This window comes from Erythrolamprus reginae, chromosome 7 (genome assembly GCF_031021105.1).
Source record: "Erythrolamprus reginae isolate rEryReg1 chromosome 7, rEryReg1.hap1, whole genome shotgun sequence".
NCBI lineage: Eukaryota > Metazoa > Chordata > Lepidosauria > Squamata > Dipsadidae > Erythrolamprus > Erythrolamprus reginae.
The window spans coordinates 77,758,724-77,772,959 of record NC_091956.1 but is presented as its reverse complement, the minus strand read 5'-3'; the positions used below and the strand labels follow the sequence as shown (position 1 = coordinate 77,772,959).

The window sequence follows — 14,236 nt, the reverse complement described above, 5'->3', positions numbered from 1 at the left end:
ACGTTTTTGGTTTTGATATAATGAAAGTGTCTTCGATACTTTACCTAAAGCAGTTCTCGTAATGGAAAAAAAAATAGATACTTTTGCAAAGTGAATTGCGTCAGGTGATTTATTAATTTGGTTTCCTTCCTTTTTTGTAGGAGAAAAGAAAGAAAAAAAGCAGTCAGCTGCAAATGATGATTCGAAGCCTTTAGATGTTTCTCGACTTGATCTTCGTATTGGTTGTATTATGACAGCAAAGAAACACCCAGATGCCGATAGTCTTTATATTGAGGAAGTTGATGTTGGAGAAGCAAATCTAAGAACTGTTGTCAGCGGTTTGGTGAAACATGTTCCTTTAGAAGAGGTATACAGTAAATGAAATATCTCTGATGTCTTACTTGTAGCACTAACAACATTTTGTTCATCATCTATTTATAGTATGTTGCAGTTAAATGCTTAAATCTCAAAACCCTGAGATCTTGAAGTTGAGGCTTAGTGGTTTACTTAAGGAAACTATTAAAAAGTTTCACGATCTCAAAAAAATCTACTAGTTTGAAGATTCAAGTACGTAGTCCTTTGAGATCTATGCAGCATACCCAGAACGGCTAATATTAGTTCTCTACTCAGTTCTGGAGACATCACCTACAAAAAGATATCGACAAACTTGAACGGGTCCGAAGATGGGCTACAAGAATGGTGGAAGGTCTTAAGCATAAAACGTATCAGGAAAGACTTAATGAACTCAATCTGTATAGTCTGGAGGACAGAAGGAAAAGGGGGGACATGATCGAAACATTTAAATATGTTAAAGGGTTAAATAAGGTTCAGGAGGGAAGTGTTTTTAATAGGAAAGTGAACACAAGAACAAGGGGACACAATCTGAAGTTAGTTGGGGGAAAGATCAAAAGCAGTGTGAGAAAATATTATTTTACTGAAAGAGTAGTAGATCCTTGGAACAAACTTCCAGCAGACGTGGTTGATCAATCCACAGTAACTGAATTTAAACATGCCTGGGATAAACATATATCCATCCTAAGATAAAATACAGGAAATAGTATAAGGGCAGACTAGATGGACCATGAGCTCTTTTTCTGCCGTCAGTCTTCTATGTTTCTATGTTTCACATCAAAGGGAACTTTTCATTTCTCCCCTTCAAATCTGGGTCAGACAGAAGCTTGTAGTGTTTAAATGAATATCTGGGAAGGCATATTATGTGCAACCATTTCAATTTAATTTGTTCCAAACATTTGCTCTCTTCTGACATTTGGGATTTGTAAATATGCATACCATATTATATCCTGAGTGGTAAACCACCTGGACATATTTGTTATATTTTCCTTAATTAATTTAAAATTCTTAATTTAACAATTAAAAATTGACTTTTGATCACTAAGAATGGAAATTAAATAAAATACTGCTTCAACCATCAACCAGCACATCAGGACACAATGCTAAAGTTTTTATTGCTTCTTATTGCGTTAGTATGTTAGAGGACCACTAATCTTTAATTAGATATTTCCTGATTGTATTGTTGGAGTAGTGAAAGAAAAAAAAATATTTTTCTCTTTTTTTGCTCCATGTTCTGTGCATTAATATTTTCTTACTACTTCATTTGCTAGAAACCTGAAAAGGTCTCTGTAAATTCCACCTTTATTTCTTTTAACTTTTATACAGATGCAAAACCGGATGGCTGTGTTTCTCTGCAACCTAAAACCAGTGAAAATGAGAGGCGTGGTGTCCCAAGCCATGCTGATGTGTGCTAGCTCACCAGAAAAGGTGGAAATTTTAATTCCTCCGAACGGAGTTGTTCCTGGAGAAAAAATTATATTTGAAGGTTTTTCAGGTAAGCAGAAGTGTCTTCAAGATGGAACAAAAATGGATGAGAATTTTTTTTATGAATTGTGAAAATGTTTACAATGTGGTTTTAAATGTGTGTCTGAAAAAAAAAGCTCCTAATTTAAACAAAAATGAAAATCAGACTTTAGGAATGACTGTTTACTAGTAGGTAATGCAATTAAGGAGGCAGAGAGAGAAGCATGTCTTAAGAATATTTTTGTTCTGTCGGGCGCTCTGGTAGACTTCTCCCAAAAATTCACAGGTACAAATTTCAGACACGCACACGTTTGAAAATTCAAAACAATGTTCTTTATAATGAAAAGTCACTTAAACTAAGCCCTCTTTTGGTATAGCAAAGAGCACTGGTCTCCAAACAAACTGGTAATTTGTACAAGTCCTTTATCAGTTCTGTGATACTTAGCTTGCAGCTGTGAGGCAATTCACAGTCCTTCTTCTTTCACAAAGTGAAACACACTCTGCTCTGGTTTTGTTTCAAAGCGGGGGAAAATCAGCACACAAAAAGTCAAAGTCAGTAAAGCAGTCACGAAACACAATGATCAGATAATCCTCCACAATGGCCAAACCTACAGGCTGCTATTTATAGCAGCCTCACTAATTACCACAGCCCCACCCAACCACAGGTGGCCTCATTTTCTTTGATAATCTCTCAGTTGTTGCTGCCTATGCATCGCTCTCTGCATGTGAGGCTGTATCATTAACTCTTGTTCCGAATCCAAGGAGGAGCTAGATAATTGATCTCCTTCTGAGCTGTCTGCCGCACTCTCCTCCTCCCTGTCACTCATGTCTTCTTGGTTAGAGGAGCCTTCATCAGCAGATTCCACCGGGTGGGGAGGGGCAAAACAGGCCTGCAGCATGTGGATGTCTCCCCCACATCCACAGTCCTTGGGGCAGGAGCTGGGCCAGAGCTAACCACAACAATTTCAAGGGGACCTTTTTTGCCAGCTTTCTGTATCTAAAGTCACACTCTAGTTTATATCTTCTATTTTGTGAGGTTAGTATTGAGTAATGTTGTTCCTTTGCTTCTCTCTTATCAACTTACTAAAAGTGTATGCTTAATTTTTGTGTTCTGGAATTTCTTGAATCCAGTATATAAATTGTGGATACATAATATATATAATATGCCTCACTCTTCAAAGAGGAAATAGAATATGGTCCTAAGGATAATAAAACTATTAAAAATGTTTTCAATAATAAGTGGTTTTGCTCAAATAACTTTACTTTTTAAAAATAATTGATAATTGATTAGTAGAGACAGATATTCCTTGACTTACAACTGTTCATTTAGTGATTATTTGAAGTTACAACAGCACAGAAAAAAAGTGTATTATAACAATTTTTCACCTCTGTCCATTGCCGCATCCACATGGTCAGGTGATAAAAATTCAAACACTTGGCAAATGACTCATATTTATGACTGTTACAATGTCCCAAGGTCATGTGATCACCTTTTGTGACCTTCTGTCAAGCAAAGTCAGTGGGGGAGCTAGGTTCACTTAACAACTATGAAGTTGTTAAGACCCTCTTACTAATTTAATAACTGCAGTGAATCACTTAACAACTCTGGGAGCTGGGGTGGCACAGCAGGTAGAGTGCTGTAATGCAGGCCACTGAAGCTGACTGTAGATCTGTAGGTCAGCAGTTCAAATCTCATCACCGGCTCAAGGTTGAGTCAGCCTTCCATCCTTCCAAGGTGGATAAAATGAGGACCCAGATTGTAGGGGCAATATTGCTGGCTCTGTTAAAAAATGTTATTGCTAACATGTTGTAAGCTGCCCTGAGTCTAAGGAGAAGAGCGTCCTAAAATCGAATGAATGAATGAATGAATGAATGAATGAATGAATGAATGAATGAATGAATGAATAAATAAGAAAGGTCGTAAAATGGGTCAAAACACACTTAACAAACATTTCACTTAGTAACAGAAATTTTGTGCTCAATTATGGTCATAATTTGAGGACTACTTGCATAGGCTAACAAGGGAAATGTTGATATCCTAGATTAAATAAAAATTCTTTAATGGAGAATCAATCAAAAAGGAGAATGCAGGAGGCAAAACCTCTTTGGAATTATTTATGTGTTATTTTTCAATATGATATGAAATGGGAAGTGGAAAAAACTAATATGGTTCCTCTGATAAAATTAGATTTATTTTAGCTTTAAAATGAGACAAAGTTTGTAACAATTCCATATTACGGAATTAATTTTAGGGAAAGAAATGTTTTCTTAGTTATAAAAGTAGAATTGTGAGGGGAAAAGACTAAAATCCAGACTTAAAGTTTAAAAAGTGTTGTGGTTAGCTCTGGCCCAGCTCCTGCCCCAAGGAATGTGCAGGTGGATTTGGGGGAAACATCCACATGCCGCAGGCCTGTTTTGCTCCTGATGGAATCTGCCGACGAAGCCTCCTCTGACAAAGGAAGTGTGAGTGGCAGGGAAGAGGGGAGTTTGGCAGACAGCCCAGGAGGAGATCAATCATCCTTATCATTCCTGGATTCTGAACAAGAATTAATGACACATCCACGCATGCGTAGAGTGATGCATAGGAGACAACAACTGAAGGATTATTACAAGAGAAAATGAGGCCACCTGTGGTGGGTGGGGCTGCTGTAATTAGTGCTACAGATAAAAGTGCAACCTGGTGTTTTAGCCTCATGGCAGTTTATCTGATTCATTGGTTGGTCAAGATCGTGGTTTTTTTGCTGTTCAAGATTGTGTGTGGACTCTCTGGACTTTAGAATTGGACTCAATTTCCCAGTTATTGGGTGAGCAATTGGATTGCATTTAACCTGTGCCTTGTGTGTACCAGAAAATCCCTTTGACATTTAAAAAGGGAGCTGTTTCTGTTTTTCTGTTGATAAAGACTTTTGGGTTTTCCTTCTATCGTCTGGTGTGTGTCTTCCTGAACTAATTACCCTGTAATTACGGGCGGTTGAAACATGCTGGCAGAACATAAAAGTTGGTTTTCCTATTTTTTTCACGTGCTGAAAATATAGAAGCCTACACATTTTATACTTGATAATTGGTACAATGCCATCAAAGTCATTATTGCTTATTATGTAGGATTGTAACTTGGCTAATATAAAGGAAGAGGTACAGCTGGACTAGAGTGCTAACAGAATTTTATTAAGGGACGGTCTCTTGAGACAGTTCTGCAAGTTTCTAAACCAAAAAGTGGTAGCACTAACTTTGAAATTGACCTTGAGAGAAAAGTATATGAGGGCAAGCCATGTTTGGTTATAATTATTTGAAATCCCATTAAAATGAAAAGTTATATTTTAAGATTTAAAAGTCCGGCAGGGTAGGTAACTTCAGAACCTGAACCAATAGATTTCACAGCCACAAATTTTACTTTTGCTATCATGCAGCATATGAAGTAGTGGGGAAAAAAGAGTTGCTTACAGGTATGATTCGTCGCATTTTCAGGAGGTACAGGAGATAATACTTTTGCATATGATTGTTCCTTTTTTCCGCTTTTCTTCAACCAAACATTCTATTTAAATAAAACATTGGGAGCTGCTGCTAGGGGGTAAGTTTCTTTTTACGGATGATGACGGCCCTGTTGCAATTGTAGATGTTTTTATAGTGGTTTTAGTCTGATGGATTGTTGTTTCTTTTTTTGTTAGATTTTATTGCCGTTTTGATTTATAAATTGTCTTTTAAGAGTTCGATTTATAAATCCGGTTTTTGCTGTATCTCTCTCTCAATTACCACAAACTTAGCAAACTGAATTACATCCATAATTCAGAGGTTGCCATCACAAATTAACTGTGTTATGAGAGATACAGAATTTGTGAATCAGATTCCTCTTTGATGGGAAACCTGAAATAACTCTGGATTTTTAATAGTTTCACATGAAGGATTTATAACTTACTTCTGATAGGTTTGGTCTTTGGAGACTATATATCTTAGCTGCAAAATAAGACGGTACTCTCTAAAGCACGATAGAAAAATAAATGCTCACAAATCTGGTAGCTATGAAATAAAGACACCTATATTTTATAACAAACTTACTAAAGATTGAAAAATAGCATTATATTTAGTCATTTTTCTAATGTTCTCCACCTTATTATATAATACGCGTTGCAATGAGGACAGAATAGTGGTTTGCTTAGCAATATAATAAACTTCTATATTTAAATAAAAATATGTCATTGCTGTATTTATATCACTAGAAATACTTGGTTTAGCTGGTCTTTCTGATAAGATGCCAATATGTCCCATATTGGGTTGAAAGTGTCACAATTCTTTATAGGTCACAATTCAAAGTGTTGGTTATGACCTATAAAGCCCTTCATGGCACCGGACCAGATTATCTCAGGGACCGCCTTCTGCTGCACGAATCCCAGCGACCAGTTAGGTCCCACAGAGTGGGTCTTCTCCGGGTCCCGTCAACCAAACAATGTCGCTTGGCGGGACCCAGGGGAAGAGCCTTCTCTGTGGCGGCCCCGGCCCTCTGGAACCAACTCCCCCCAGAGATTAGAATTTCCCCCACCCTCCTTGCCTTTCGTAAGCTGCTTAAAACCCACCTCTGCCGACAGGCATGGGTGAATTGAGATACACTTTCCTCCTAGGCCTTTACAATTTTATGCATGGTATGTCTGTATGTATGATTGGTTTTTATATAATGGGTTTTTAACTGTTTTTAGTATTGGATTATTGTCATATACTGTTTTATTACTGTTGTTAGCCACCCCGAGCCTGTGGAGAGGGGCGGCATACAAATCCAATAAATAAAATAAATAAATAATGATTCTTTCATTGAAGCAGGCATCTTTCTTCCCTATTCAGTACATGGTTTAGTCAGACTAGCATTATAGATTGATGTTTATTAATAATGGTACAGTGTTCCCTCGATTTTCGCAGGGGATGCGTTCCGAGACTGCCCACGAAAGTCGAATTTCCGCGAAGTAGAGATGCGGAAGTAAATACACTATTTTTGGCTATGAACAGTATCACAAGCCTTCCCTTAACACTTTAAACTCCTAAATTACAATTTCCCATTTCCTTAGCAACCATTTAGATTATTACTCACCATGTTTATTTATTAAAGTTTATAAAAAAAAATATTTATTAAAGGCGGATGAATGTTTGGCGATGACATATGATGTCATCGGGTGGGAAAAACCGTGCTATAGGGAAAAAACCCGCGAAGTATTTTTTAATTAATATTTTTTTAAAACCCACAAAAATCGAGGGAACACTGTATTTTGAATTTATTTATTTATTTTATTTATTAGATTTGTATGCCGCCCCTCTCCGAAGAGTCGGGGCGGCTACACTTTTACCAATTCTATCCCGAAGAATTTTCGCTAATTTTTCTTATAGATGTCTTTCAAGAGGCTTGTTTCTCTTGAAATGAAAAGGATGAGAAAGGGAGGGTTTTATGGAGCACACACCATGGTGTTCTGTTAATGTTTAAAAGTGGTGCCTGTGCTAATCTAATACAAGCTCGCCACAGATCCCAGGAGAGCTTGCTTGGGTATTCCAAAGCAAGTTTTAATAGAACCCAGAAGGTGGTTCTGTAATAAAAGCCAGATTTTAATTTATTCTTGAAAACTAAATTCAGTTTTGTAATGTTTGCATTTTAAAGACCTGCCTGCTCTTTTGGTTTGATAGATATTTTCTTTTGTGTAAAGAGGCTTTTATTTTATTGGAAAGATTTTACCATTGTAATTGTCATTTAATTACTTATTTTTTTCTTTAAAAGATAACTTGTTGGTCTGAGAAAGTATTAATTATTTATGGCTTATGCATCGAAACGTCCCTTTTATTCCCAGGCCACAAAGAAAGCTGAAAAATTGGTTTCAAGCCACCTGATAGTATAATAGGAACCATTTTAATCCAAAGCTTATGGCCATATGGCTATTTCTGTATCCAGTTTCCTCTCTGACTTTTAAAATGTACCATTTTTAAAATTTCTAACGAAACCTCAGAGTAGATCAGTACAAAGATAGTGTTATATATTAAACTAGTGTTTAATATATAACCAAGATAAAAATGAGATTTATTTCTGTCCACTGGTAACAATTTTGGTGAGTAGATAATATAATCTGGATGGGTGTCAACAGACTCAAACTCAACCCGGATAAGACGGAGTGGCTGTGGGTTTTGCTTCCGAAGGACAATCCCATCTGTCCGTCCATCACCCTGGGGGGGGGGGGAATTATTGACCCCCCTCGGAGAGAGTCCGCAACTTGGGCGTCCTCCTCGATCCACAGCTCACATTAGAGAAACACCTTTCAGCTGTGGCGAGGGGGGTGTTTGCCCAGGTTCGTCTGGTGCACCAGTTGCGGCCCTATCTGACCGGGACTCATTGCTCACAGTCACTCATGCCCTCATCACCTCGAGGCTCGACTACTGTAACGCTCTCTACATGGGGCTACCTTTGAAAAGTGTTCGGAAACTTCAGATCGTGCAGAATGCAGCTGCGAGAGCAGTCATGGGCTTCCCTAGGTATGCCCATGTTACTCCAACACTCGGCAGTCTGCATTGGTTGCCGACCAATTTCCGGTCACAATTCAAAGTGTTGGTTATGACCTATAAAGCCCTTCATGACAACGGACCAGAATATTTCTGAGACCGCCTTCTGCTGCACGAATCCCAGGTCCCACAGAGTCGGCCTTCCCCGGGTCCCGTCAACTAAACAATGTCGGTTGGCGGGCTCCAGGGGAAGAGCCTTCTCTGTGGTGGCCCCGACTCTCAGGAATCAGCTCCCCCCAGAGATTAGAACTGCCCCTACCCTCCTTGCCTTTTGTAAACTCCTCAAAGCCCACCTTTGTCGTCAGGCATGGGGGAATTGAGATATCTCCCCCAGGCCTATATAATTTATGTATGGTATGTTTGTAGGTATGTCTGCTTAAAAATGGGGTTTTCTTAACTACTTTAAATTTTAAATTGTAAATTATTAGATTTGTAATGAATTGTTTTATTATGTTGTGAGCCGTCCCGAGTCTACGGAAAGGGGCGGCATACAAATCTAATAAATAAATAAAATAAATAGTGCTTAATATATAACCAAAATTAAAATGAGATTTATTTCTGTCCACTGGTAACAATTTTGGTGAGTAGATAATATAATCACTTATAAACACCTATGATTTTTCTCTCGCAAAAGCTATTAATTTGAATACCAATCTGTCAGGTGCGAAGAAACAGACCCACAGATGTAGAGCACAAATTACAGCTACTTTATTGCTCAACTCCTATTTTACAGGAATCTTCCCACAGTGACAGGTTGCCTGTGAGAAACACTAGATAAAGTCCAACGACAATCAAGGGAAGTCAGACTTTGCCTTCTTGTGCTTACATAACAACTTCAGACTACTTTTGAAGAGTTCGACTGCTCTTCCCATCCAGAATTGTGGTTCGCCAACATAATTCTATTATACTTGCTGTAATTTCTATCTTTTACAGGTGCTAAATTAAATCTGTGGGTTCCAGGAGAATATTAGTTTTGGAATTTATTTTTAAAAAAACAATATTCATTCCATATTGCAGCATATCTGTCGCTGCCTTTTAAAAAAGCTTCAGTAACTATTGTTTCTGTTCTAGATTCTGGTAGAACTTTGGTTATATTGGGAATAACGCTTACTGAATGCAGGATTTCATAAACAAAAACTCCATCTTTATTTCTCCTCTTCTCCGTATTCAAAATGCAATACAGACAGTCACATTCCTCTCTCTCTTATCTTTAGCACACAAAACATTCCTCCATGCCTCCTCCCTTAACTTAAGATTTATGTCTATACAGCCTAGTTCAAAAGCACCAGGAACAGCTGTGAAATAAGAAAGAATGAACTAACTTACTTTGTAGCCATAACGGCACACGGTCATGATGGATTTACAACATTGAAAAACTCCGCCCTTCTTCCCCGCTGGCACCGGACGTGACGAATAAATCACTCCAGTAATGAACCCATTCCTCCCCTTAATATCTTTTCCCTAACACTTGCTCTCTGCGTTTTTGAACTCTTCTGAAGTGAGGATTTACCCAGCGATTATCTGTCTCTTCTTCACTGGAGTCTGGACTCATAGCAACATCCTGTGGCTGGCCTCCCACCTGTTCTGATACCTGTAACCCAGGACCTGCTACTAATTCATAAACACTATCTGTATCAGAGTCATCAAACTCTTCACCATCCTCCAACTGACCAGGAGTATATACAACAGTTTCTAGATGAAATAATGGCTAAAAAGATTTCAGTGAAAGATGGTTAAAGTTACCAGTGACTGATAATAGTCACAAACAATGCCTAATGCAGCAGTACTTTGAAGACTAGTAGTAGATGACAGGCTCAATAATTCAAGATGACAAGCTCAATAATTCTTCTGTAGACAAGTACTGGTAGAAAGAACCTATTAATATTCATGTGTAACTTCAGAATTTTTTAATAGATATTTGTTTGTTCACTTGTGGGAACAGATAGGCCAGGGAGATCTTTGAGCTAGTTTTCATAGAAACATAGAAGATTGACAGCAGAAAAAGACCTTATGGTCCATCTAGTCTGCCCTTATACTATTTCTTGTATTTTATCTTAGGATGGATATATGTTTATCCCAGGCATGTTATTCAGTTACTGAGGATTTACCAACCACGTCTGATGGAAGTTAGTTACAAGCATCTGCTATTCTTTCAGTAAAATAATATTTTCTCACGTTGCTTCTGATCTTTCCCCCGGCTAACTTCAGATTGTGACCCATTGTTCTTGTGTTCACTTTCCTATTAAAAACACTTCCCTCCTGGACCTTATTTAACCCTTTAACATGTTTAAATGTTTTGATCATGTCCCCCCTTTCCCTTCTGTCCTCCAGACTATACAGATTGAGTTCATGAAGTCTTTCCTGATACGTTTTATGCTTAAGACCTTCCACCATTCTTGTAGCCCGTTCTTTGGACCCGTTCAATTTTGTCAATATCTTTTAGTAGGTGAGGTCTCCAGAACTGAACACAGTATTCCAAATGTGGTCTCACCAGCGCTGTATATAAGGGGATCACAATCTCCCTCTTCCTGCTTGTTATACCTCTAGCTATGCAGCCAAGCATCCTACTTGCTTTTCCTACTGCCCGACCACACTTCTCACCCATTTTGAGACTGTCAGAAATCACTACCCCTAAATCCTTCTCTTCTGAAGTTTTTGCTAACACAGAACTGCCAATGCAATACTCAGATTGAGGATTCCTTTTCCCCAAGTTTACATTTGGAAACATTAAACTGCAGTTTCCATTGCTTTGACCATTTATCCAGTAAAGCTAAATCATTTACCATATTACAGACCCCTCCAGGAATATCAACCCTATTGCACACTTTAGAGTCATCGGCAAATAGGCAAACCTTCCCCCATCTGTTCTTGCCAACAGGAATAGGAAGTCAACACAATGGTTCTCTTGTCTGTTAACTTACATATCATCTAGTACCTGACACATGACTAAGTTGTCTCTTGTTCTAATGGGCTATGAATTAAATTCAAATGTGTCGAATCTCTGGATTTAGCTCCAATAATATGTACCTAACACAAGGGCTTTTGGATGGTGGATAAATTCCTTGTTTTAGAAGATATGCTTATGGTAAGCTCATTCGTTGCTGTCTGAGACCTGTACTAGGAAAATAAGAATAAAGCATTACTGCTACTCTGCATGGTCTTGTACATTCCTGATGGGAAGCAGAACCCCCTAGCTCACTTAAAATGGTTTTCATAATCTTACTCTTGGGCATTGTATTATTCTACTCCTGTGCTATAACCTCAGGATCATTTACAACAAAAAATGGCATAACTCTTACTATCCCATAACTTTAGGTTACACGGGAAAGGCTGCATTATTTTATTCTTCATCATTTTGAACATACCTGAGTGGGGTTTTTTTTAAAGGTGAGATAAAACAAACCCCGAATAATGCAAAAACAAACACATTTTCTGAATTTTGTCCACTGCACAGTCTTTTATTCACTGCACAGTCCTGGCATTACAGGGCCGTGGCCTATTTCCAACTAGGCTGCACGATTCAGTTATATTGTGCACACCAAGACAACTAGACACAAGAACAGTTTTTTTCCGAACGCCATCACTCTACTAAACAAATAATTCCCTCAACACTGTCAGACTTTCTACTAAATCTGCACTTCTATTCTACTAGTTTTTCTTTCCTATCACCCATTTCCTCCCATGTTGACTGTATGACTGTAACTTGTTGCTTATATCCTAATATTTTTGTTAATATTGCTTCTTCATTGCCTATTTGACCCCTATGACAATCATTAAGTGTCGTACCACATGATTCTTGACAAATGTATATTTTATTTTATGTACGCTGAGAGCATATGCACCTGTTGTGGTTCAGCCTTAGCCATATCAAAGACCAGCTGCGTCTCTGCTGGCTGCATGCCCGGGGGAGGCTGAGAGCGGAGAGGAGAGTTCTTGGCAGTCAGACAGTGCAGATAGCAGTCAAGAAAGTGAAGGTGATGCAAGGCCTGGGAGCCCTGGGGAAGGGCTCTCTCAAGCAAGTAGCTGTGAGTCTCTGGAGTCCCTGGATGACGACGCACAAGCTATCATTAGTATGCGGCAGAGACGCATAGATCAAAGGAGATCTCAACTGCGTAGATATTATCAGCGGTGAATGAGGAACACCAGGGGGTTGGGTGTGGTCCTCATTAGCAGGGAAGGGTTTATAAGGCATGAGAACCATTCTGGCAGCGTGGAGTGTTATCAAAGGGGAGTTGGTGTTATCTGCATTTTCTCTCAGCGTTTTTGTTCCTGGCTCGTGGCCCAGCAGCCTTGAAGACTGGTGGGAGGGGTGTGTCTGTTAGCTCAACAGCCTCGTCTGGCATTAAGGATCCTGTGTTTCTCTATAAATAATTGCCTTCGTGTATCTATTTGGAGTTCCAGTGTTTTCCTGATCTGTAAGGACATTTTCTGTTGGCTTCTTTTTTCTTTACCACTATAAAACTGTGTTTGGATTCAACCGGTGTGTCTGGCTTATCTTTTTGGGTTGGTCATAGCTTCTGGAGTGACCCAGACAGAACATTCACCAAGACAAATTCCTTGTGTGTCCAATCACACTTGGCCAATAAAATTCTATTCTATTCTATTCTATTCAAATGTGCATCGGCCTGCTCACCGCGTGGCCTGGTTCCCTTCTCCCCTTGCCGGGCTGCCAAGCCACAAAGTTTGGGGACCGCTGATGTAAATCGCTTCCTTTATATTGTGAAAAAAAATAAGAGTTTGAATTCTTCGTTTCTCTGTCTTCACTTCCTTTTTTTTTCTTTTTTAAAAAAGGTGAACCTGAGAAAGAACTTAATCCCAAGAAGAAAATATGGGAGCAGATACAACCTGATCTTCAGACTAATGAACGATGTGTTGCTACATACAAAGGAGTGCCGTTTGAAGTAACAGGGAAAGGTGTCTGCAGGGCTCCTTCAATGGCCAACAGTGGGATCAAATAAATGAAAAGCAAGCTTGGAAAAGTTGGAAATAATTTTGAAGGGGGAAAACATGAACATCAATAAATATTGACTCGCTGAAAACCATGTCTCATTCATTTTATTTCAACCTTACAGGTGACCTTGACTGACCTTAAAAACCTAGTAATATCAGACCTGGTTAGTATTTGAATACAAGACATCCAGGGATTACCAAAGGTAGACAAATCCAATAAATAAATAAAATAAATAAATAAACTAGATAAGGAAGTTGAAGAAAGTTCCTGAAAGAAGGGAGGAATGACAACAATTTATTTATTTATTTATTATTTAGATTTGTATGCCGCCCCTCTCCGCAGACTCTGGGCGGCTCACAACAAAATAAAACAATTCATGACAAATCTAAATTATAGTTTAAAATGTTTTAAAAAACCCATTTACTAAGCAAACATACATACAAACATACCATGCATAAATTGTATATGCCCGGGGGAGATGTCTCAGTTCCCCCATGCCTGACGACAAGGGTGGGTTTTAAGGAGCGTACGAAAGGCAAGGAGAGTAGGGGCAGTTCTAATCTCTGGGGGGAGTTGGTTCCAGAGAGTCGGGGCCGCTACAGAGAAGGCTCTTCCCCTGGGGCCCGCCAACCGACATTGTTTAGTTGACGGGACCCGGAGAAGGCCCACTCTGTGGGACCTAATCGGTCGCTGGGATTCGTGCGGCAGAAGGTGGTCTCGGAAATATTCTGGTCCAATGCCATGAAGGGCTTTAAAGGTCATAACCAACACTTTGAATTGTGACCGGAAATTGATCGGCAACCAATGCAGACTGCGGAGTGTTGGTGAAACATGGGCATACCTAGGTAAGCCCATGACTGCTCTCACAGCTGCATTCTGCACGATCTGAAGTTTCCGAACACTTTTCAAAGGTAGCCCCATGTAGAGAGCATTAATGTCTGTACTGTGGTGAGAAAACTGAAAGAATCT

General features: G+C 39.0%; 1 protein-coding gene across 4 annotated transcripts in view; it reads left to right on the top strand.

Annotated features, from left to right (window-relative positions):
- Nucleotides 1-13,355, top strand: part of AIMP1 (aminoacyl tRNA synthetase complex interacting multifunctional protein 1) — a 35,076-nt gene extending 21,721 nt beyond the window's left edge. For all 4 annotated transcript variants that reach the window (XM_070757929.1, XM_070757928.1, XM_070757930.1 and 1 more), the window contains 3 exons: nt 141-346; nt 1,657-1,825; nt 13,108-13,355. In XM_070757929.1, the coding sequence (XP_070614030.1) occupies nt 141-346; nt 1,657-1,825; nt 13,108-13,274 (542 nt within the window). In that variant the 3' untranslated portion in view covers nt 13,275-13,355. The remainder of the gene's footprint in view (nt 1-140; nt 347-1,656; nt 1,826-13,107) is intronic.
- Nucleotides 13,356-14,236: the final 881 nt, after the last annotated feature.